This window comes from Hylobates moloch, unplaced genomic scaffold, assembly GCF_009828535.3.
Source record: "Hylobates moloch isolate HMO894 unplaced genomic scaffold, HMol_V3 SCAFFOLD_6, whole genome shotgun sequence".
Taxonomy (NCBI): domain Eukaryota; kingdom Metazoa; phylum Chordata; class Mammalia; order Primates; family Hylobatidae; genus Hylobates; species Hylobates moloch.
In genome coordinates this window covers 128,808,683-128,830,633 of record NW_026652281.1, presented here as the reverse complement: position 1 = coordinate 128,830,633, position 21,951 = coordinate 128,808,683, and the positions used below count along the sequence as shown (strand labels likewise).

The window sequence follows — 21,951 nt, the reverse complement described above, 5'->3', positions numbered from 1 at the left end:
CTGGGCTGGACTTGAAGCAATTCTCCTGCCTGGGACTCCCAAAGTGTTGGGATTACAGGCGTGAGCCACCATGCCCTATTTTTAATTGTAAAACATACAGAACGTAAAATTCCTCTTTCTAACCATTTTTAAGTGTATAATTCAGTGGCATTAAGTATATTCACAATGTTGTACAAGCATACTCAGAGTTCTTAACTGTTGTCAACTAATCAAAAAATATTTTGAATACTTTAGGAACTGAATAAAATGTGTCTGTAGACCCAGTTCTGCCAGCATGAGGCTCTGCAGGACACCATGCTGCCTCTCCCAAGCCTGCAGTCCATGGTCCCTCAGCTTCCACTTCATAGCCCTTCTCTTCTCATGCATGCCTTGGCTGCTCTGAGGGCCCTTTCAGCTCAGAATCTTTGGTCCCAGATAAAGGGTCCCTTGGTGGATGAAGCAGTGAGGCAAATAGTGTATACCTGTGTTATGATACAAAAAATAGACACTTGGTTTCCTGCGGTGGGGATAGCGGGGAGCAGGCAGCAGCTACAAAACCTTTCTTCACAAAGAATTAAACTCCCCAGCATCTGTCAAAGAAAGGGTCATCCCAGGAGGCTGGGTCTAGAGGTAGATTATGCCAGGAAGAACCTACCATCTATACATGCCTACAGTGTGTACATTCCTATCCTTGCAACAACACTGTCACCCAGAAAGCAGGGATTCTATATGCCCATTTCCCAAGCTCACTGGCTTAGTGATGGCTCATTGCCGGTGATCCCAGCACTTTGGGAGGCCAAAGTGGGCGGATCACAAGGCCAGGAGTTCGAGACCAGCCTGGCCAACATGGTGAAACCCTGTCTCTACTAAAAATACCAAAAATACAAAAATTAGCCAGGCGTGGTGGTGGGCGCCTATAATCCCGGCTACCCAGGAGGTGGACATTGCAGTGAGCCAAGATTGCGTCACTGCACTCCTGCCTGGGTGACAGAGCAAGACTCCATCTCAGAAAAAAAAAAAAAAAAAAAAAAAAAAGCAAAGAAAGAAAAGGATTGATAGGTACTATTATGGAATAATAATCTTTTTTTTTTTTTTTAAATACAGGGTCACATTCTGTCACCCAGGCTGGAGTGCAGTGGTGTACTTATGGCTCAATGCAGCCTTGACTTCCCGAGCTCAAGTGATGCTCCCACCTCAGTCTCCTGAGTAGCTGGGACCACAGGCATATGCCACCACACCCGGCTAATTTTTGTATTTTTTGTAGAGCCGGGGTTTCACCATGTTACTTAGTCTGGTCTCAAACTCCTGGCTCAAGTGATCTTCCCACTTAGGCCTCTCAAAGTAATGGGATTACAGGTATAAGCCACTGCATCTGGCCCAGGAATAATCTCTAAGATATTTTATAACGTGAGAAAAGCAGGATGCAAAACTATGTATAGTATGCCTTTTGTTTAAGAAGGAGAGGTCAGGGTAGGAGGGAGACCTACTTTTCACTGTATGCTACTTTGTTATTTGAAAATTAAACAGTAGGCACATTGGGATTCCACCAGCAAATCCTACACTTATCCAAGATAACTTCTAGTAACACTGGCTGTGGTTCATTTCATGCTTATTTTAATGTAAATACATGGAATGTATGTATATATTTATGCAGGAACTACAGTCTGGCATATTTTCTTCTCCTCTTTAATAGGTCTTTATTTGTGATCTTTAACAGATCTTTATAAAGCTGTCTTCTCTTTAAATTGCTGTCTCTAGGCTTAGTCATCCCCCCAACCCATACCCCTAATTCTCTAAAACATGCCGTGGGTGGTTCACCCTGTGCACTGTTGCCTTTGGGAAGGATTTCCTTCCCTCATGTCCACTCTCTGCCTTCCCTCATGGCAATCTAGCTATCCCTAGCCCCAGGGCACAGTTGCACCCAGGACTACCAAGATGCTAAGCCTTGCCCATACGGGACCTAATGTGCCAGTACCCTCTTTCCCTCTCCTCCTCGCCCCCTTCCCTTCCATCTTTAGGGAATTCCTGGCAGGTTGGGTAGGGGATGAATGGTTAAGGGGTATTTTGTGAGCAGCGGAAGACCCAGTGCCAGGGAGGCCAACAGAGGGCCTAGCAGTTAGAGAATACTTATATATTTTTGGTGCCTACCATGTGCCAAGCAATGTGCTAAGAAGTTTGCATACATTACATGTATTCCAACAATACTGCAAAGTAGGTTTCTTGGAGGGAACCATGTGTCCTTGTTTGCCTGAAACAGTCATGGCGTTTACCTGTTGTCCTGGCAAAATTATTAATAGCATCTCCTTTCTCTAGCAAAATGTTTAGATAAAAAATTGTATAGTGACCTTAACTGTCCCCATCTTATACGTGAGGATATTGAGGCTTAGAGAGGTAAGTTCATCTGCCCAGGGTCACACGGCTGGTAAATGATAGGGCTGAGATTAAAACTCTAGTCAGTATGGCTCTCTAGGGACTGAACTCTGACATGGACATGAATTGTGTCCCCCCAAATTCCTATGTTGACACCCTAACCCCCAATGCGACTGCATTTGGAGACAGAGCCTGTGATAGGGCGATAAAGGCTAACTGAGGTCCAGATTATTGCCTCCTCCCCAGGCTGCCTCTCTTCCACAACCGCCCCCACCCCACTCCAGTCAGGGCCCTTCCTCCTCTGCCACGACAGCTCTGCTAACCCTGCGCTGTCACTGCCTGCGTCCTTCGCAGGCTCCTGCTACATCTTTTCCACCGCTGCGTCCTCGTTGGCTGGCGCTCAATAAATATTGACTCGGTGAATAAATGAGTGAAACTGTCCTTTTAGGGATGGATGGATCTGTCCTGTTCAAGGCGGTGCCCTTCTCTGGTATTCCCTAACACAAGCTTGACCCGAAGTAGGCGTTCTGAAAAAGGCCGACAGTCGATGGAGGGCAACGCAGCGCCCCTCTCACCTCCTCTCTCCGTCCAGGCCGGGTGACCACGGGCCCTGCCCGCGGAAAGGAGGCGGCGCGGCCGGCAGAGACCAGGCCCGGAGGGGCGGGGCCTCCCTCGCGGCCCGGCCCGGAGTGGGAGGGGCCTCCGGGACGGGGCCTCTAGCGCGCACTCTCGGAAGTGCAGTCGAACCCGCCCTCCGAGCCCAGAGAGGCGCTGCTGCCACCGCCGCCACACCGCCGCTGCCTCAGTCATGCCGGTGAGTGGTTGCGCCGTCCCCGCCACGCAGACTTGCGGTCCCGGGTTGCTTCTCGGCTGCACAGCCGCTTGACCGGATGCCGATCTTGAAGGGCTCAGGCGGCGGCCGGAGCCGCTGTTGTCCCCCAGCTTACCCCACCCAGCCCCCAGCTTTTGCGACCCTTCGGAAAATGGGATCCGAAGGGAGTTTAATCTGGGAGCCAGGCTTCAAAACGTCGGAGCTGGAAGGCCTCCAGGGGCGACAAGCCCACACCTTCCCTGCGTACACGGAGAAACAGAACCAGAGAGGTGGCAGGGGGTGGGGGAGTTGGTGGCCAGCGGAAACTGAGACGCCTAGTCCCTGAGCCTTCCTCCTGGCTGCCCTGCCCGCGGAGGTGGCCTGAAGGAGGGCAGTGGGGAGGCTCTGGACAAGGGGGTGGACCCGGTTATGCCCTCACGGACCGGGCAGGTTTTCAGAGGTTCATGCTTTTCTTCATTTCCCTGCCCACTCTGGCCTGCTGTTCAGGTCAACTCTGGGCGACACTGAATGGAGACACTTTCTCAGCCTGAACCCATAAGCCCCAGAGAGGTTCAGGAACCCCCCGCAAAGTCACCAGTTGCTCAGTGGCAGAGTCTGGGAAGTTAGTCTTAGCCTGCCTTTGCAGATCACTCAGTCTTATCACATATATTGTTGCTCGTGGCCTCGTTTTTTATATAAAGAATTGAGGCCTTTGGCAGATAAAAATATAAAAAGCCCAGTAACTTATTCCAGGTCGTGTTGAAGTTGGCAGAGCCAGGAGTCAGCTCCTTATCCCTAGGCTCCCCGTCTCTCCAGGCCTGACCACATGGGAGGTGCCAGGCAAAAGCAGTCACACCGGCTTGGGAGGATGCTCTGATCTCAGTTGCATCTTGGTTAGGGTAATGTGGTGTTTAGCATTTTTTTCAGGGTGCCTAATTCATGGCTCTGGGCCAGGTGGATACCCAGAGGTATCCCACAGATGCCATGTCTTTGCATCCTGTCTTTAGGGAGCTGGCAGGTGAGCCTGAGGCCCCCTGGACAGAGCCACTAACATCTCAGGTGTCATTTCCCGTGGGTCTTGCCAGGTGCCTTAAGACAAATCCTCCAGCAACGAAGTATGGATAAGGAATCTGATACAATCAGCCCTACCAGTTGAGCAAGTCAGCCTGTGCAATGGTAGAAGACAGTATTAATCGCCCTGGGGCTTGGAGAGTGAAGGCCACCAGGATTTTTTGTGGGGGGTGTCAATGAGGAAAAGGCCAGCTTGATCATCACTGTATTCTGTATCTTCTTTCTGGGGATTTTGACAAAAGACCCTCTGGAGCAGATGATAGGAATGAGGAGGGCACTTGGCACCATGTACCACAAGATGAACAGCTGAAGGAAGGAGGGTGTTAGTCAAAGGACTTCCTCAAAACTGGAAAGGGAAGAAAAAATACATATATATATACACATACTGGAAGGGGAAGAGTGTGTTACCTGAGAGTTTTCTCAGACAAATGCCCGAGAGCACAGGGTTTGGAATCCCAGAAACCTCTGAAAATCTGTGCCCCAGCTTGCCAACTGGGTGACCTCAGGCAAGTTACTTTATCTCACCGCCTTGGTTTCCTCATCCGTAAGATAGGGACAAAAACTTTGATCTCACAGGACGGTTGTTAGTATTAATTGGAAGAATGCCAGTAAAATATGTCCCCTAGCCACTGTTACATCTAGTCCCCAAGAAATGGTAGCTCATGTGTAGACATAGGACAAGTGGGCTAGAGCTATAGGCAGGTGAGGCCGGGCATGGTGGCTCACGCCTGTAATCCCAGCACTTTGGGAGGCCCAGGCGGGCAGATCACTTTAATGCAGGAGCTTGAGACCAACTTTGGCAACATGATGAAACCCTGGCTCTACAAAAAAATTAGCGAGATGTGGTGGCCCATGCCTATAGTCCCAGCTCCTTGGGATGCTGAGGTGGGAGGATTGCTGGAGCCTGGGAGGTTGAGGTTGCAGTGAGCCATGATCGTGCCACTGCATTCCAGCCTGGGTGACAGAGTGAAAGTGAAACCCTGTCTCAAAAGAAAAAAAAAAAAAGGGAAGGAAGGAAGGAGAGAGAAAGAAAAGAAAGAAGAGAAGAGAAAACTATAGGCAGGCAGCTTTCAGTCCCATTTTAACAAGATCTCAGTGGTTAAGCATTGAGGTTTTAGAGACTGACTATGTTCAGTTCAGGCCCTACTCAGCCGAATCACCGTGAGTGTGTGAACCAACCCCTAAATCTCAGTTTCCTCATTTGTCAAGAAGGGATAATAATAGGCCGGGCACGGTGGCTAATGCCTGTAATCCCAGCACTTTGGGAGGCTGAGGCAGGCAGATCACGAAGTCAGGACTTCGAGACCAGCCTGGCCAACATGTTGAAACCCTGTCTCTACTAAAAATACAAAAAAATTAGCCGGGCATGGTGGCGGATGCCTGTAGTCCCAGCTACTCTGGAGGCTGAGGCAGGAGAATCACTTGAACCCAGGAGGCGGAGGTTGCAGTGAGTCGAGATCATGCCACTGCACTCCAGCCTGGGCGACACTGCGAGACTCAGTCTCAAAAAAAAAAGAATCCGGCAAGATTTCCCTGGAGCAAAGAAAGCCTAGGTTCATATTCCATACTCAGTAGTTATTTGCCACATGACTGCAGGCTACCTAGTGAACTCTTGGGAACTTCACTTTCCTCCTGAGTGAAATAAGATAAATAGCTCTCTTTCCAGGCTCAGTGAGGACTAACTAGATACTGTATAAAGATAATTTGACATATAATAGACAGTCAGTAGATTTAGCTCTTATGTTGATCTTGCAAACCCTTCAAATCTTTGGCTCAGTATGTAAGTACAAACCATTAATGAATTGATTTTCTGCTGGTTATCCTAGAGCAAGACTCAGCAAATTTTTACAAGGCCCAGATAGTAAACATTTTAGTCTTCACAAACCATAGGGTCTCTGGTACAACTACTCAACTCTGCCATTATAGTGCAGAAGTAAACAAATGAGTTTGGCTATGGTTTTTTGTTTTTGTTTCTTTTTCTTTTTTTTTTTGAGACGGACTCTCGCTCTCTCACCAGGCTGGAGTGCAATGGCATGGTCTTGGCTCACTGCAACCTCCGCCTACCGGGTCAAGCGATTCTCCTGCCTCAGCCTCCTGAGTAGCTGGGACTACAGGCGCACGCCACCACTACACCACAGCTAATTTTTGTATTTTTAGTAGAGATGGGGTTTCACCATGTTGGCCAGAATGGTCTCGATCTCTTGACCTCGTGATCCTCCCCCCTCGGCCTCCCAAAGTGCTGGGATTACAGGCATGAGCCACCACACCTGGCCCAATTTTGGCTATGTTTTAACAAAACTCTTTGTAAAACAGGTAGCTTGTAGTGTGCCAATCCATGTTCCAGAGCATCATCATTTTTTTTTCCAAAACAATTGTTTTCTTTTAAATTAAATGGAGCCATGATCTCACTGTATTGCCCAGGCTAGTCTCAAACTCCTGGGTTCAAGTGATCCTCCCATTTCGGCTTCCCAAAGTGTTGGGATTACAGGTGCGAGCCACTGCACCCAGCCTTTTAAAATTTTATTTATTTATTTATTTATTTATTTATTTATTTATTTATTTATTTTTGAAACAGTCCTGCTCTGTTGCCCAGGCTGGAGTGCAGTGGCACGATCTCGGCTCACTGCAACCTCCGCCTTCTGGGTTCAAGCGATTTTCCTGCCTCAGCCTCCCAAGTAGCTGGGATTACAGGCACCTGCCACCATGCCTGGCTAATTTTTTTTCTATTTTTAGTAGAGAAACAGGTTTTGCCATGTTGGCCAGACTGATCTCGAACTCCTGACCTCAGGTGATCCGCCTGTCTCAGCCTCCCAAAGTGTTGAGATTATAGGCATGAGCCACATTGCCCAGCCTAAAAAATTTTTTTAATAGAGGAGAGCATCATCTCAGACTGTAATGTGGGCAGGAATGACTTGGGTGTCTTGTTAAAATGAGGATTCTGATTCTGGACTTCTGGGAAGGGACTTGAGATTCTGCATTTCTGACAGGCTCTCAGGTGATGCTCATATTGTTGGGCTGAGGACCACATTTTAAAGACAAGATTTTGTAATACCTACTACAAATCCTTCTTTCCAGAATTTGTTATTGTTGCTGTCTTTGAATAGTTATGAAACAAGATGAAAAAATCAGAGATGTTTAGAAGAAAGGAAAGACTGACTATTTTCTTTAAGGCAGATTTTGCAGATTTGGCCTTAATAAAAGGAGTGGTACTAGGCACAAAGGTCAAGCAGTCTACACTGGAAAATCAAGCTGCTTAACTCTTGGTCTTGGTTTCCTCTGTAGAGCACAGTGACAATCCAGACTCAGTGGTGGTTAGAGATTTGGAAAGCGTTTGAGAAGCCACTTAGCCACTTTATTTTCAGGTTTGTAGTTTTGCCTCCCAGTCTCTCCCCAGTAGGTTAAAAATGGGGAGTGGCAGGGCCCGCTCCACATCCACAGAGTCAGTTGAGGCAGATGTCTGGGAGCTGCACTTTCCACAAGGTCCCCAGATTCTTCCTATGCACACTGAAGTTGAAAAAAATTGAGTTAGCTAATACCCTTTTGGTATAGATTAGGTAACTGGAGCCCTTCTGGAGCAGAGATTTTGCCTGTGGTTTTTTGTTTTGTTTTGTTTTGTTTTGTTTTTTTTTTGAGACAGAGTCTCGCTCTGTCACCCACGCTGGAGTGCAGTGGCGCGATCTCGGCTCACTGCAAGCTCCACCTCCCGGGTTCACGCCATTCTCCTGCCTCGGCCTCCCGAGTAGCTGGGACTACAGGCGCCCGCCACCACGCCCGGCTAATTTTTTGTATTTTTAGTAGAGACGGGGTTTCACCATGTTGGCCAGGATGGTCTCGATCTTCTGACCTCGTGATCCGCCCGCCTCGGCCTCCCAAAGTGCTGGGATTACAGGCGTGAGCCACCGCGCCCGGCCTTGCCTGTGGTTTTCTAGCAAGATATATCACTACGCCCAGGATTCCAATTGAGGTAATAGACTTGAAATATTTTGAAGTGCTCCATGAAAAATGTAGCCATTGATTTTTGAAGGGAAACAGGAGAGACAAATGGAAGAAATTAATAATCCAATAGCTAACCTTTTACCCAATGGAACCTAGTACTAGGCTCTAACTTCCTTAATGTATTAGTTATCTATTGCTCCTTAGTAATTATCCCAAAACTTTGTAGTATAAAACAACAAATATATTTATAGTAACTCACACAGTTTCTGAGTCAGGAATTTGGGAACAGCTTGGCCTAGTGGCTCCAGCTCAGAGGCTCTCATAAAGTTGCAGTGAGATGTTGGCTGGAGCTGCATTCATCTGAAGGCTTTACTGGAGCTGGAGAATCCACTTCCAAGATGGCTCACTCACATGCTTGTTAGCTGGAGGGTTCAGTCTCTCACTTTGTGGACCTCTCTTTATGGTTGCTTGAATATCTTTGTAATTTAGTAGCTGACTTCCTCTAGTGCAAGTGACCCCAGAAATGGAGCAAGACAGAAGTCACAGTGTCTTTTATGACATTGTGATAGCTTCAGAAGCCACATAACCTCACTTCAAGCCATATTCTATAAGACACACAGACCAACCTGAGATATTTGGAATGGGATTACTCAAGGGCATAAATACCAGAGGCAGAGATCATTGAGGCCATCTTGGATGCTGGCTGCCGCACTTAAAATCCTGTGTTCATCCCATTCACAAATCTAGAGAGGGACTCTTACCCTCAATTTTCAGATGTGTAAACTAAGGCATAGAGAAGTAACTTATTGATGATCATGCAACTAGTAGTGCCAGAGCTGGTATCTGAAGCCATATTTATCTGATTTCAGATGGTCTCATTTCCAGAGATTTTAAAATAAAGTATTGGTATAAGTAATCCTTGTGTGAAAGCAAAGCAAAAGACCCAGAAGTTCAAACCAGCCATGCCAATTATCCATTGACTCAAAAATATTTTTATTTTAAGCACCTACTCTGTCCAGGCATTGTTCCAAGTATTAGGAATCCAGTAGTGAACTGAACAAAACTTCTGTCTTCTGGGAGCTTACCTTCAGACCCTTGATCTGTTAGATATCCTAGAGACTGTAGAATGTAGAGCTTACATGAAGACTAGGAGCCGGGGATCCCTTCCTGCCTGGCCTCCAACCCACTGGGGAACCCAGGCAATCCTTTCTCTTCCCTGGACCCAGATGCTGCCTCCGAGAATGCGGCCCTTGGATGAAAGCAGAATCACCTGGGATAATGAGTGGACATAACAGATTCCCCAGCCCAGACCTGCTTACCAGAACCTGTAGTTTTTGCAAGCTGCAGGTGACTCTAATGCAGAAAAGAATTTTCTGGTTCATAAGTGGGCCCACCAGATCAGCATTGCTTACAGTATGGGGGCCCATCCCTGTCAGAGTTATTGGTGGCCCTGAGACAAAGCTCATAGCTCAAGAATCAGTGTGTTGAAGGTAGGACTGAGAAAAAGCATTTTAAACTAGATCTCCAGGTGATTCTATTCACTATATGCCAGACACTGCTAAAGGATTTATAGGGATGATTCCATTGAATACAACCTGTGAGGCAGAAACTCTTAGCTACTCTATAGTTGAAGAGACAGGCTCAGAAACAGGCTCCTGATGAGTCTGATGCCAACCAGGTCCTGCCCAGTCTCTCTGCCTTCTGTCTTAACCCTGAGTGGGCCTGTCTGCTGGCACTGTGTGGGGGTCACTCTACAGGGCTCGGGTCATGGTCCCCCTTTGTTTGTTTCAGAAGCACGAGTTCTCCGTGGACATGACCTGTGGAGGCTGTGCTGAAGCTGTCTCTCGGGTCCTCAATAAGCTTGGAGGTGAGTGAGTGGCCCTGAGTTGGGTGCACTTATGCCATGCTCAGATGCATGCAGATGTTGCAGGAGGGACTTAGGGTTAAGCTGATCATAACAGTAAAACTAAAATATATTGAGTACTTAGCATGTGCCAACTACTCTTGTTATTTTCTTAGTGGCTTATGTGGATCACATCCTTTAATCCTCACCACGGCCATTTCAGATAGTTTTTTTGACTAGCTCCATGTTAAACAGGAGACAGCTGAAGTTCAGAGACATTAAGTAACTTATCTGGGATCACATGGTCAGTAAATGGCAGAGCTGGGATTTAGCCAAATTAACTAGTACTGCCAGGAGTAGCTCTGGAGCCATGGCAGTACTAGTTAATATGTTGGTCATCTCCAGTGTGTACTGCATGACACATCTGAGTGTCATTTTCTGTTGAATTTTTTTTTTTTTTTGAGACAGAGTTTTGCTTTTCTTGCTCAGCTTGGAGTGCAATGGTGCAATCTCGGCTCATCGCAACCTCCGCCTCCCAGGTTCAAGCAATTCTCTTGCCTGAGCCTCCCAAGTAGCTGGGATTACAGGCATGCACCACCACGCCTGGCTTATTTTGTATTTTAGTACAGACGGAGTTTCTCCATGTCGGTCAGGCTGGTCTCGAACCCTTGACCTCAGGTGATCTGCCCACCTTGGCCTCCCAAAGTGCTGGGATTACAGGTGCGAGCCACTCTACCCAGCCTCTATTAAGATTTTTTAAATGGGGCTGGGCAGGGTGGCTCACACCTGTGATCCCAGCATTTTGGAAGGCTGAGGCGGGTGGATTGCCTGAGCTCAGGAGTTCCCGAGACCAGCCTGGGTAACATGGTAAAACCCCATCTCTACAAAAAATACCAAAAAAATTAGCCAGGCATGGTGTTACATGCCTGTACTCCCAGCTAATTTGGGGGGCTGAGGTGGGAAGATCGCTTGAGCCTGGGAGGTTGTGGCTGCAGTGAGCCTAGATCGTGCCACTGCACTGCAGTGGGGCAACAGAGCAAGACCCTGTCTCCAAAAAAAAAAAAAAAAAAAGAAAAAGAAAACAAGGAAAGATTTTAAAAAAAGGTAACAATTTTTAAAATTTTGTCTTTTTCTGTTTCTTTACTTCAAAAACATTTTTTTAAATTAATTTCGAATCACTCACATGCAGGTTTTTTTTTTTTTGAGATGAAGTCTCACTCTGTTTGTTGCCCAGGCTGGAGTGCAGTGGCATGATCTCAGCTTGTTGCAGCCTCTGCCTCCTGGGTTCAGGTGATTTCTGGTGAATTTTTGTACTTTTCATAGAGATGGGGTTTCACCATGTTGGCCAGGCTGGTCTTGAACTCTTGACCTCAAGTAATCCGCCTGCTTTGGCCTCCCAAAGTGCTAGGGTTACAGGCATGAGCCACCGCACCTGGCCACATGCAGATATTCTTAAAGCACCTCTTTTGAACAGTCTCATCCAGCCTTGTCATTTCACAGCTGGGGAAACTGAGGCCCAGAGAGGACTGGGCTCTGGTCCTGGGACTGAGTGAGGTAATAACTGAGTTGTGATCAGAGTTTTGGCAATGCCAGTGCTCAGTCAGCCTTCTAAGATTTTTTCTTTTTCTTCCACGTGAACTATCACACAATCTTCTAAAATTTTCTTTTTTAAAACCAAAATAATAATGACATTAAGTTTTCAAATGGCTTCCACATGGACGTGATCTCATTAGCAGTCCTCTGAGCTGTACTTTCCACCTTTGGAATGGGGATGTTGATGCCAGTGTCCAGGAGGTTAAGTGACTTGCCCAAAGTCCCGCAGAAAGTCAGTGGCTGGCCTCTAGCCCTGTAAGCTGGGATCTTAATCTGAAAGAAACTGAAACAGTGGAAAGAACCTAGCTGCTGACTTGTCATGTGACTGTGGGCCCTTCTTTCTTGGGCCTGGGTTTCCCCAGCTGTGGTATGGGAATGTATATCTTGTATGTCTGTATCAGCTTTTGCTGTTGATACTTTTTTTTTTTTGGAGATGGAGTTTTGCTCTTTCGCCCAGGCTGGAGTGGAGTAAAGTGGCATGATCTCTGCTCACTGCAACCTGCTGCACTCCGCCCCGGGTTCAAGCGATTCTCCTGCCTCAGCCTCCCGAGTAGCTGGGAATATAGGTGCCCGCCACCACGCCTGGCTAGTTTTTTTTTGTTTGTTTTTGTTTTTTTCTGAGACAGAGTTTCGCTCTTGTTGCCCAGGCTAGAGTGCAATGGCGTGATCTCAGTCCACCGCAACCTCCACCTCCCGGGTTCAAGTGATTCTCTTGCCTCGGCCTCCTGAGTAGCTGGGATTACAGGTGCCGGCCACCATGCCCGGCTAATTTTGTATTTTTAGTAGAGACGGGGTTTCTCCATCTTGCCAGGCTGGTCTCAAACTCCTGACCTTAGGTGACCCGCCCACCTTGGTCCCCCAAAGTGCTGGGATTACAGGCATGAGCCACCGCGCCCAGCCTGTTGATGCTTTAAAAATGAAACTGCACAGGAGCTCCTCAAATCAAAGCAGCAGGCTCTGGATGAAGTGGGGACGGGCCTAATTTCGTTTGACAGCTCAAGGACACCTACCCATCCCAGGAACTTCATCCAGGCTGGAGTGCAGTGGCGCGGTCTTGGCTCACTGCAGCCTCAACTTCCCACACTCAAGCCATCTTCCCACCTCAGCCTCCTGAGTAGCTGGGACTACAGGACCACACCCAGCTATTTTGTTTTTGTTTTCATTTTTGTTTTTTGTAGAGACAGGGTCTCGCTTTGTTACGCAGGCTGGGAAACCATATGTTTTGTTTTGTTTTGTTTGTTTGTTTGTTTGTTTTGAGAGGGAGTCTTACTCTGTCTCCCAGGCTGGAGTGCAGTGGTGTGATCTTGGCTCACTGCAACCTCTGCCTCCCAGGTTCAAGTGATTCTCCTGCCCCAGCCTCCCGAGAAGCTGGGATTACAGGCACATGCCACCACACTGAGCTAATTTTTGTATTTTTAGTAGAGATGGGGTTTCGCCATGTTAGCCAGGCTGGTCTTGAACTCCTGACCTCAAGTGATCCACTCACCTCACCCTCCCAAAGTGCTGGGATTACAGGCATGAGCCACCATGCCTGGCCAACCATATGATTTTTAAGGCCCCTTGCTGGAAGAATCTGCCTTTGAGCTTCGGCAGGTTTCTCCCCATCTTTTCCTACTGTCCCTACTTGGGTGGCCTCTTGAGAAGGGTCAGGAGGGTTTTTTGAGTTGCTTATGGCCCTAAAAGAACAGTGGTAGGGCTGAGGCATCACAGACTAATGGCATCCTTGAGCTGGAAAGGCCACAGGAGCTGGCCAGCCCTGACTCCTTCATGTACAGATGAGGTAGCTGAGGCCTGTGAGAAGCAGGACCCTCCTCCCACCGACTCCCCGCCCATGGTCACCCAGCAAGTCAATGGTGAGGCCGGGCCTAGAACCTATCAAGAGTTTTCCTTTCTTTTTGCGCTCTTTTGTCAGAATAAAACTCTGGGTCCTCCCATGTGCTGCTGGGGAGCTGTAAATTGGCATAGCCATTTAGAAGGGCGATTTTGCAATGTCTATTAAACATTCAAAATGTGCCAAATATCTGTTGCCCCACAATTTCCATTCTGTGAATTCATGGTATAACAATATTTTTATGGTGTTTTTAAGACAAGTTCAAATATGTTTATTATAACATTGTGATAGTGGTGAAAAATTAGAAGCATCCTCTGTAACCTTTAACAGTGGATTAATTAAGTGGATGTGTGGTATGTCCACACTGTGGAAGATTGTAGCTTTTAAAAAACGAATAGTTCCGGGCACTGTGGCTCACGCCTGTAGTCCCAACACTTTGGGAGGCCGAGGCAGGTGGATCACCTGAGGTCAGGAATTCGAGACCAACCTGGCCAACATGGCGAAACCCCATCTCTACTAAAAATACAAAAATTAGCTCAGTGCGGTGGCTCATGCCTGTAATCCCAGCTACTCAGGAGGCTGAGGCAGAAGAATCGCTTGAACCCAGGAGGCAGAGGCTACAGTGAGCTGAGATTGTGCCACTGCACTCCAGCCTGGGCGACAGAGCGAGACTGTGTCAAAAAAAAAAAAAAAAAAGAATGGGCCAGGTGCAGTGGCTCACACCTGTAGTCCCAGCACTTTGGGAAGCCAAGGCAGGCGGATCGCTTGAGCCCAGAAGTTCAAGACCAGCCTGGGCAATATGCGAAACCCTGTCTCTACATAAAATACAAAACTTAACCAGGCATAGTGGCATGTGCCTGTAGTCACAACAACATGGGAGGCTGAGACGGGAGGATCACCTGAGCCCGGGTATTCAAGGATATAGTGATTTGTGATTGTGCCACTGCACTCCAGCCTGTATAACACACGTGAGACCCTGTCTCTAAATAAATAAATAAATAGGCCGGGCGCGGTGGCTCACGCTTGTAATCCCAGCACTTTGGGAGGCTGAGGCGGGCGGATCACGAGGTCAGGAGATCGAGACCACGGTGAAACCCCGTCTCTACTAAAAATACAAAAAATTAACCGGGCGTGGTGGCGGACGCCTGTAGTCCCAGCTACTCGGAGAGGCTGAAGCAGGAGAATGGCGTGAACCCGGGAGGCTGAGCTTGCAGTGAGCCGAGATCGCGCCACTGCACTCCAGCCTGGGCGACAGAGCGAGACTCCATCTCAAAAAAAAAAAAAAAAGAAAACAAATGAACAATAAATAAATAAATAAATAAATAAAAATGAATAAATAAAGAGAAAAGTAAAATATTAGCAAGACCTGTTTATATAGTGTGATGCGATTTGGAGGAATTTTTTTTCATTTGTCTATCTGGGACAAAGTCTAGATAGAAGCCAGACTGTTCACAGTGATCTCTAGGGGTAGGACCAGTAGGGGGCCTTACTGCTTCTACTTTTATTTAGAAATGTTTGCTTTTTTGAAAAAAAAGTCTATATTACTTTTGCAATTAAAAAAAAAGGTGGCTAGGCACAGTGGCTCATGCCTATAATCCCAGCACTTTGGGAGGCCAAGGCGGGCAGATCACTTGAGATTAGGAGTTTGAGACCAGCCTGGGCAACATGACAAAACCCTGTCTCTACTAAAAATACAAAAATTAACCAGGTGTGGTGGCGTACACCTGTAATCCCAGCTGCTCCAGAAGCTGAGGCATGAGAATCACTTGAACCCAGGAGGTGGAGGTTGCAGCGAGCTGAGATCATGCCACTGCACTCCAGCCTGGGCAACAGAGTGAGTCTCTGTCTCAGAAAGCCCTAGTATAGAACAGAGATCAGCACATGGGCCAAATCCTGCTCACAGCTTGTTTTTGTATGTTCAGGAATAGAGTTATAAAAAAATACACAGAATATACAACAGAGTCTATATGTGGCCCACAATGCCTAAAACATTTACTTTCTGGCCCGTTACAGAAGAAGTTTGCCAATCCTTGCTCTAGAGGAAAGGGTAAGGGTGGTTGTGAATAGTAATTTAGAGCCTGAAGTCTTTCTTGCTGTAACTGGGAGGGTCTGTGCTTCCTCTCCCCTCTTCCTCTTCCTGCAGGAGTTAAGTATGACATTGACCTGCCCAACAAGAAGGTCTGCATTGAATCTGAGCACAGCGTGGACACTCTGCTTGCAACCCTGAAGAAAACAGGAAAGACCGTTTCCTACCTTGGCCTCGAGTAGCAGGGGCCTGGTCCCCACAGCCCACAGGATGGACCAAAGTGGGCAGGTGAGTAAGGCCCCAGCACTTGCTGAACAAACCTACAGCTCACACCTCTCATCAGAGTGAACACCTTGGCCTTTGAGAGCTTGAGTGGAGCGGGAGAGCCCTCTGGGTTCTTTTCAATCCATTGTCCACCTTCTTTGGAGTGGTTACAAATATTTTATTATTGTCTAATGCAAATCACAAGTTCAGGGAATTCTTACAGCCCCTGTGAGTGGACAGAGCACTGTGTAATGTCTCCCAGAGTCCTCTTTCGGACTTGAGGGTTGCAGTTCATGGTTAGCAGGGTTTAAGTTTACAGTATATGACCCTAAGCAGCGCACCTTTGACTTCTTTATTTGTTCATTTGTTTGAGACAGTGCTTCACTATGTGGCCCAGGCTGGAGGGTAGTAACTCTTCATAGGTGTGATCATAGTGCACTATAGCCTTTAACTCCTGGGCTCAAGTGATCCTCCTGCCTCAGCCTTCTAAGTAACTGGAACTATAGGCACATATCACCACACATGGCTCTGGCTTTGATAAACTGACTGTCTCATCAGAGTTGACACTTATGCCTTGGGCCTTGTTCTCCTGTGCCCAGACCAAGTGAGTTAATTCAGACTGTGCTGCTCTCTCCACTTGAAACTGTTGTCAGCTTCCTGAGCGTGCCCTCTGTCCAGACTGGTACAAAAACAATAGCATGTTTGAGCTAGATGTTCCCTTCACTTGTATGTAATCCAGTGATGCAGTAAGGGGCACTGTGCCAGCACTCGTCGCGCTGGAACCAGGCAGACCTTACTCATTGATCCAGCCACAGTCTCAGCAGGGCACTGCTGGCTGCCACTGCCCATGTAGTACATTTGACTGGTGAATTACAGTGATCGCCATTCCCTTAATGTGGTTTGGTGCCCTGACTGTGACTGAGAAAAATGAGGCCAAGAGAGGGGAAGTGATCCAACCAAAGTCCCACCCTGGTGAGTAGCAGAGGCAGGAAGAAAGTCAGATATCCTGAATCGGAGTTCTGTAACTGTTACTGGTGGCATTGTCCCTGTGAATGGGCCCACAGAGACCCCGCCGACAGAGGCTAGCCACAACTGACTGGTAGGTCCTCTTTGAGGATAGCCTCCTTCCCACAGGCATACATTTGGAACCTGAGCCATAGCGGTGTTCTATGTATGTGGTAACATCACATGCAAGTCACAAGATGTCAGATGCATCTGTTTTCGTCATGCACTTTCCATCCATAGATAGAACCCATATTCAGGAATGAACCCAGGATGAATAATGAGGAATCTAGGATTCTAATTCCAAATCTCATTTCACACTGACTTTGGGGACTTTTTACAATACAGAGATTTGGTCTTCCCATCGGTAAAATGGGGCTAAAACCTCCAACCTCCTTTCCTGCCTTGTGGGGACTGCTGTGCAATCTCTCCACATATGAAGGCTTATCCTCTAGGGAAGTAAAACATCAGCGGTTTCCAGCATGTTGAAGAACAGTGTTTCTTACATCATTCCTCCACCCCTAGGGTTTTGTAGGGAGGGTGAGTGGATGGGGCTTTGGACCCTCCATAGCTCCCAAACAGTCCTGTGTCATATTGGGCTTCCTGTAAGATTGTATTTTATAAAAATGCTCTGTAACAAGAAGGAATGGAGGCAGAGAAGGAAAAAAAAACTAGCTATATACATGGGGGACCCCTAATGTACACATCTTGGATTAGAAACTCCAGGCCTGGGCATATGAATTTTTTTAACTGAAAAAGTAATATCTGTTGGATGTAAACCATGTGTAGCTTAATGTGTTTTTCTCATAGAAAACATGTTTTCTTCATGTTATTTTATTGAGATGAAATTCACAAGACATAATAACTATTTCAACCCATTTATGCTGAATATTGCAAAGTTTTTTATGTGAAAAATCAAACCTTGGTGATGACCTTGAACAGTAGGATATAAATAACTCCTGCAAGCTTAGCGTTCCAATAATGGAACACTAGGCATAAATGGGTTAAAGTCTATCGTTTAGTGGCATTTGGTGCATTCACAATGTTGTATGACCACCATCTCTCTCTAGTTTCAAAATTTTTTTCATCATCTCAGAAACACACCCTACATCCATTAAGAAGTCACTCCCCACTACCCATCTCTCCATCCCCTGGCAGCCACTAATTTGCTTTCTGCTACTCTGCATTTGCCTACCCTGGACATGTCATATAAAAAGAATTACATTATATGTGACCTTTTTGTGTCTGCCTTTTTCCATGCAGCATAATGTTTTCAAGATTCATTCAAGTCATAGCATGTGTTGCAAATCATTCCTTCCTATGGCTTAATACTTTTCATGGTACTTTTAATCTGTTTCAGGTTTTTTATAATAGGAAGTTTCAAACATATGTAAGTAGAATAATAGAATGAATCACCAAGTACCCGTCACTCAGATCCAACAATTAGTATTTATTTCACCAAGGCCTGTTATCTTTTGATAAAAGTGCTCTGTGACAAGAAGGAACGAAGGAAGAGAAGGAAAAAAACTCTTCCGGAGCTATCTGTATCCATGTAGGGGAGCCCTAATGCACACATCTTGGATTAGAAACTCCACTGTCCTCATTGTTTCATCTGGGTGACAAAACACCCAGATTATTTTGAAGCAAATTCTAGACATCATGCCCACTCCCTCCTGCCCAGATTATTTTGAAGCAAATTCTAGGCATCATGCAATCCTATCTGTACATATTTCAGTAACCATGTATTGTTTGGAAAGGCTTCTGGAAATTCAGATGCACAGTACTCAGTAAGAATCACCCAATAAGCCAGCTTTAGTCCACATGCTCAGGCAGCATGTCTTTGAAGTCTGTTTTAAGAGGCTCCTCAGTGACCGATTTGAAGCCAGGCTTGGGAGCCTCAAAGATAGAGTGTTTATTGGTTTTGAAGTCACCTTGATCATCTGACTCTTGGCAGATTTATTTGCCATGATTTTGTTCATTGCCTTTCCAACATAAACTGTAACAGGATAGAGAGTGCTGTTGACTGGGTATCCTGGCAGCCCTGGAAATTCCCAAGAAGAGGGCTTTGGCAGTGATTGGCTTAGCAAGGTTAATGCGTTCCAGCCAACCTGAGTGTAAGAGACTTCATGGGAGCAGTGTGCAGGGCTGGACATTGGGGCTCTAGTCCTGCTCCTGCATCTGCACCCTGCGTTTTCCACCTCACCCTTGCCTTTTAGTGCAAGACTCTTAGTGCACCCGTGCGTCACCCGTCTCTTAGTGCATTTATTGCCTTTGCAATATCTCTATGTCCACACCAGATGGCGCCTTCGTTCCACCTAACTTTCCGTCTTTCCTAGGCTGCTGATCCTCCCCCTGGCTTCCAGACAGACCTGGGACTTGGCAGTCATGCTAGGCGATGGTGTTCCTGCGGAGACCCTCAGTTGTCCTATTCCTTCCTAGCTTCCCTGCAATAAAATCAAGCTGCTTTCGTTGGAGACGTTGTCTTGCCTGGTCTTGGTGTTGCTTGCTCACATGTATGTGGTTATGCTTACTTGGGTTGGAGTTTTGAGAGTTCCCACCTGGGAGTCAGACACTCTGTAGATTCTGATTCTTTGCTGTGTGATCTTTAGCAAATCACTTCCCCTCTCTGGGCCTCATTTTTTCCTCACCTATAAAGTGGAGGCATTGACTCAGAACAGTGATCCCCTTTCTTTTCACCAGTTTCGTAGACTCCATATTTTGAAAAACTTTTGTCTATCAAGTGAATTGCACAAAAGATTATCAAATGTTAAGGCAAGTGGAATAGTGGGAAGAGGCTGTGGAGACAAACTGCCTGGGATAGAGTTCAAGCTCCAGTACCTCCCATCTGGGCCACTTAACCTCTCAGTGTCCACAGACAAAATGTGATGATAGCATCTACTGCAAATGGTGGTTATGGGGATTAAATGAAATGAAACATGTAAATTAATTAGAGCAGTGATTGCTGGTTAAAAATCACTCAGAAAATATTAGTGATTCATTTTTGGCTTTTCGTTTGTTTGTTTTGAGATGGGGTTTCACTCTGTCACCCAGGCTGGAGTGCAGTGGCACAATCAGGGCTCACTGCAGCTTTGACCTCCCGGGCTCAAGCGATACTCCCACCTTAGCCTCCCAAGTAGCTGGCACTACAGGCACATGTCATCATGCCCAGTTAACTTTTTTTTTTTTTTTTTTTTTTTTTTCAGTTTTTTTCTAGAAATGGGGTTTTGCTATGTTGCCCAGGTTGGTCTTGAACTCCTGAGCTCAAGCAATCCTCCTGCCTTAGCCTCCCAAAGTGGCCTTGAACTCCTGCCCTCAGGTGATCCACCCGCCTCAGCCTCCCAAAGTGCTGGGATTACAGGCATGAGCCACTGCACCTGGCTGCCACTCCTTTTTAAAATATTTCATTAGTCAAAAATCTGTCAAAATGGCCATTTGAATTCTAGTCAGGCTGAGTCAGGCTGAGACTAGTCAGGTTGGAGTGCAGTGGCATGATCATAGCTCACTATAACCTCTAACTTCCGGGATCAAGTAATCCTCCTGCTTCAGCCTCCTGAGTAGATCTTATATACTCTTAAAAATTATTGAGGATCTCGGCCGGGTGCAGTGGCTCACTGTAATCCTAGCACTTTGGGAGGCTGAGGCGGGTAGATTACCTGAAGTCAAGAGTTTGGGACCAGCCTGGCCAACATGGTGAACCCCGTCTCTACTAAAAATACAAAAATTAGTCGGGCGTGTGGCACATGCCTGTAATCCCATGTACTCAGGAGGCTGAGGCAGGAGAATCGTTTGAACCCAGGGGGTGGAGGTTGCAGTGAGCCAAGATTGCACCACTTCACCGCAGCCTGGGCGAAAGAGTGAAACTCCGTCTCAAAAAAAAATTAAAAAAATTATTATCAAACAGTTTTGGTTATGTGGGTTATACTACATTAGAAATTAAAACAGGAATTTTTAAAACAAAAATACCCAGGCACACATCCCATTAGTCATTAGGACTAGATGAAGTCACTGCATTCATTTAGACTCTAGAAAACTTTACCGTACAATTGTTAAGGAGGAAAAGGCATCTTACAGAAGGTTTTAAATTTAACCTCGTGTGCCTTCTGAAAGGCTCTTGGGGGTCACATGTTGAGAATCATCACTTTAGCCATTTGTTGGGCACTTACTGGGGACCCAGGGCTGCGGGAGACTGGAATAAGACCTGGCTCTGCACTTGACCAACTCAGACATGGAAGCAGCCGCCTCATCTATCTGATGGGCAATTTCCTCATCTGCGCAATGCATGATGCCTGCACCTCGGGAACTGTGTAGCCAGAAATAACACTTTATTTCAACTCTAAACTGGTTGCAAGCATAATTTCCATCCCTTTCCATCCCTTTCCATCCCATTATGAAAGTACTAAACAAATCTCAGGGCCATTTCTGCCTTCATGGCCCCTCGGGGGTACAGGGACTCCTTCCCAGCCCACCAGGTAAATGTGTTTCTTGACCACCAGATGGCAGTGTCTCCTGGACTTGACCATCCACAGAGACGTTTAAGACAGTTTCTTTTTAAAAAAAGTTTCTCTGGGCTCTGAGAGAACAAACTTGAGGATTTTTTCCATTTTCAATTGCCCTAGGAGGTCTGGCTGGCCCACTGGGAACGCCCAAGAGTTGAGACACTGGTGTCTCTTAGAGTGCTTCTCAGAGGGGTTCATTTCCTTTGAGTTCTCTCTACACCACCACCCCTAGCTGAAATCCAAGTTTCCAGCTGAGGCACTTGCCTCTGTTCTTCCAAGGCCACAGAGGCATTAGGGAAGCTCCCACACCTGCCATCAGCCCAGCTGGCTGTCCACGGAGTGAATGAATCACACAGCGGAGCTCAGGCTTCTGCAGGAGTTGGGGTGGGGAGCAGATGTGACCACACATTTCTCTGGGGCTTCCCCGTGCACTTGGCCCCAGACCACCCTTGCAGGCTTTCTCACTCCTCGCTGCAGCCAGCCAGCCCGCTCCTCAGGTGCCTTGCTTTTGTTCATGCTGCCCCCTGTAAGTGGAATGATCTCCTCCACCAGCCTCCCTTGTCTCCATATACGAATTCCTTCCCCTCCCTTACATGCCACAGCCTCCATGAAACCTCTCCACAGCTGGAAGTAATTTATTTATCCTCTTGGCCCTCAAAGCATTTATCTCGCAAACTTCAGTGTTGTGGCAAAGCTTTCTGTCCACGTATCTTTCCTGGCCTCGAGGAT

At 46.9% G+C, this 21,951-nt stretch overlaps 1 protein-coding gene across 2 annotated transcripts in view; it reads left to right on the top strand.

Annotated features, from left to right (window-relative positions):
- Positions 1 to 3,081: 3,081 nt before the first annotated feature.
- The window catches only part of ATOX1 (antioxidant 1 copper chaperone), a 30,804-nt gene continuing 11,934 nt past the window's right edge, over positions 3,082 to 21,951 (top strand). Inside the window, exons 1-4 of one of the 2 annotated variants that reach the window (XM_032158425.2) lie at positions 3,082 to 3,163; positions 9,959 to 10,034; positions 15,578 to 15,748; positions 19,063 to 19,218. In XM_032158425.2, coding sequence (XP_032014316.1) covers positions 3,158 to 3,163; positions 9,959 to 10,034; positions 15,578 to 15,702 — 207 coding nt within the window. In that variant the 5' untranslated portion in view covers positions 3,082 to 3,157 and the 3' untranslated portion in view covers positions 15,703 to 15,748; positions 19,063 to 19,218. Of the gene's footprint in view, positions 3,164 to 9,958; positions 10,035 to 15,577; positions 15,749 to 19,062; positions 19,219 to 21,951 lie in introns of those variants that run through there. The other variant, XM_032158426.2, reaches the window with a different exon arrangement.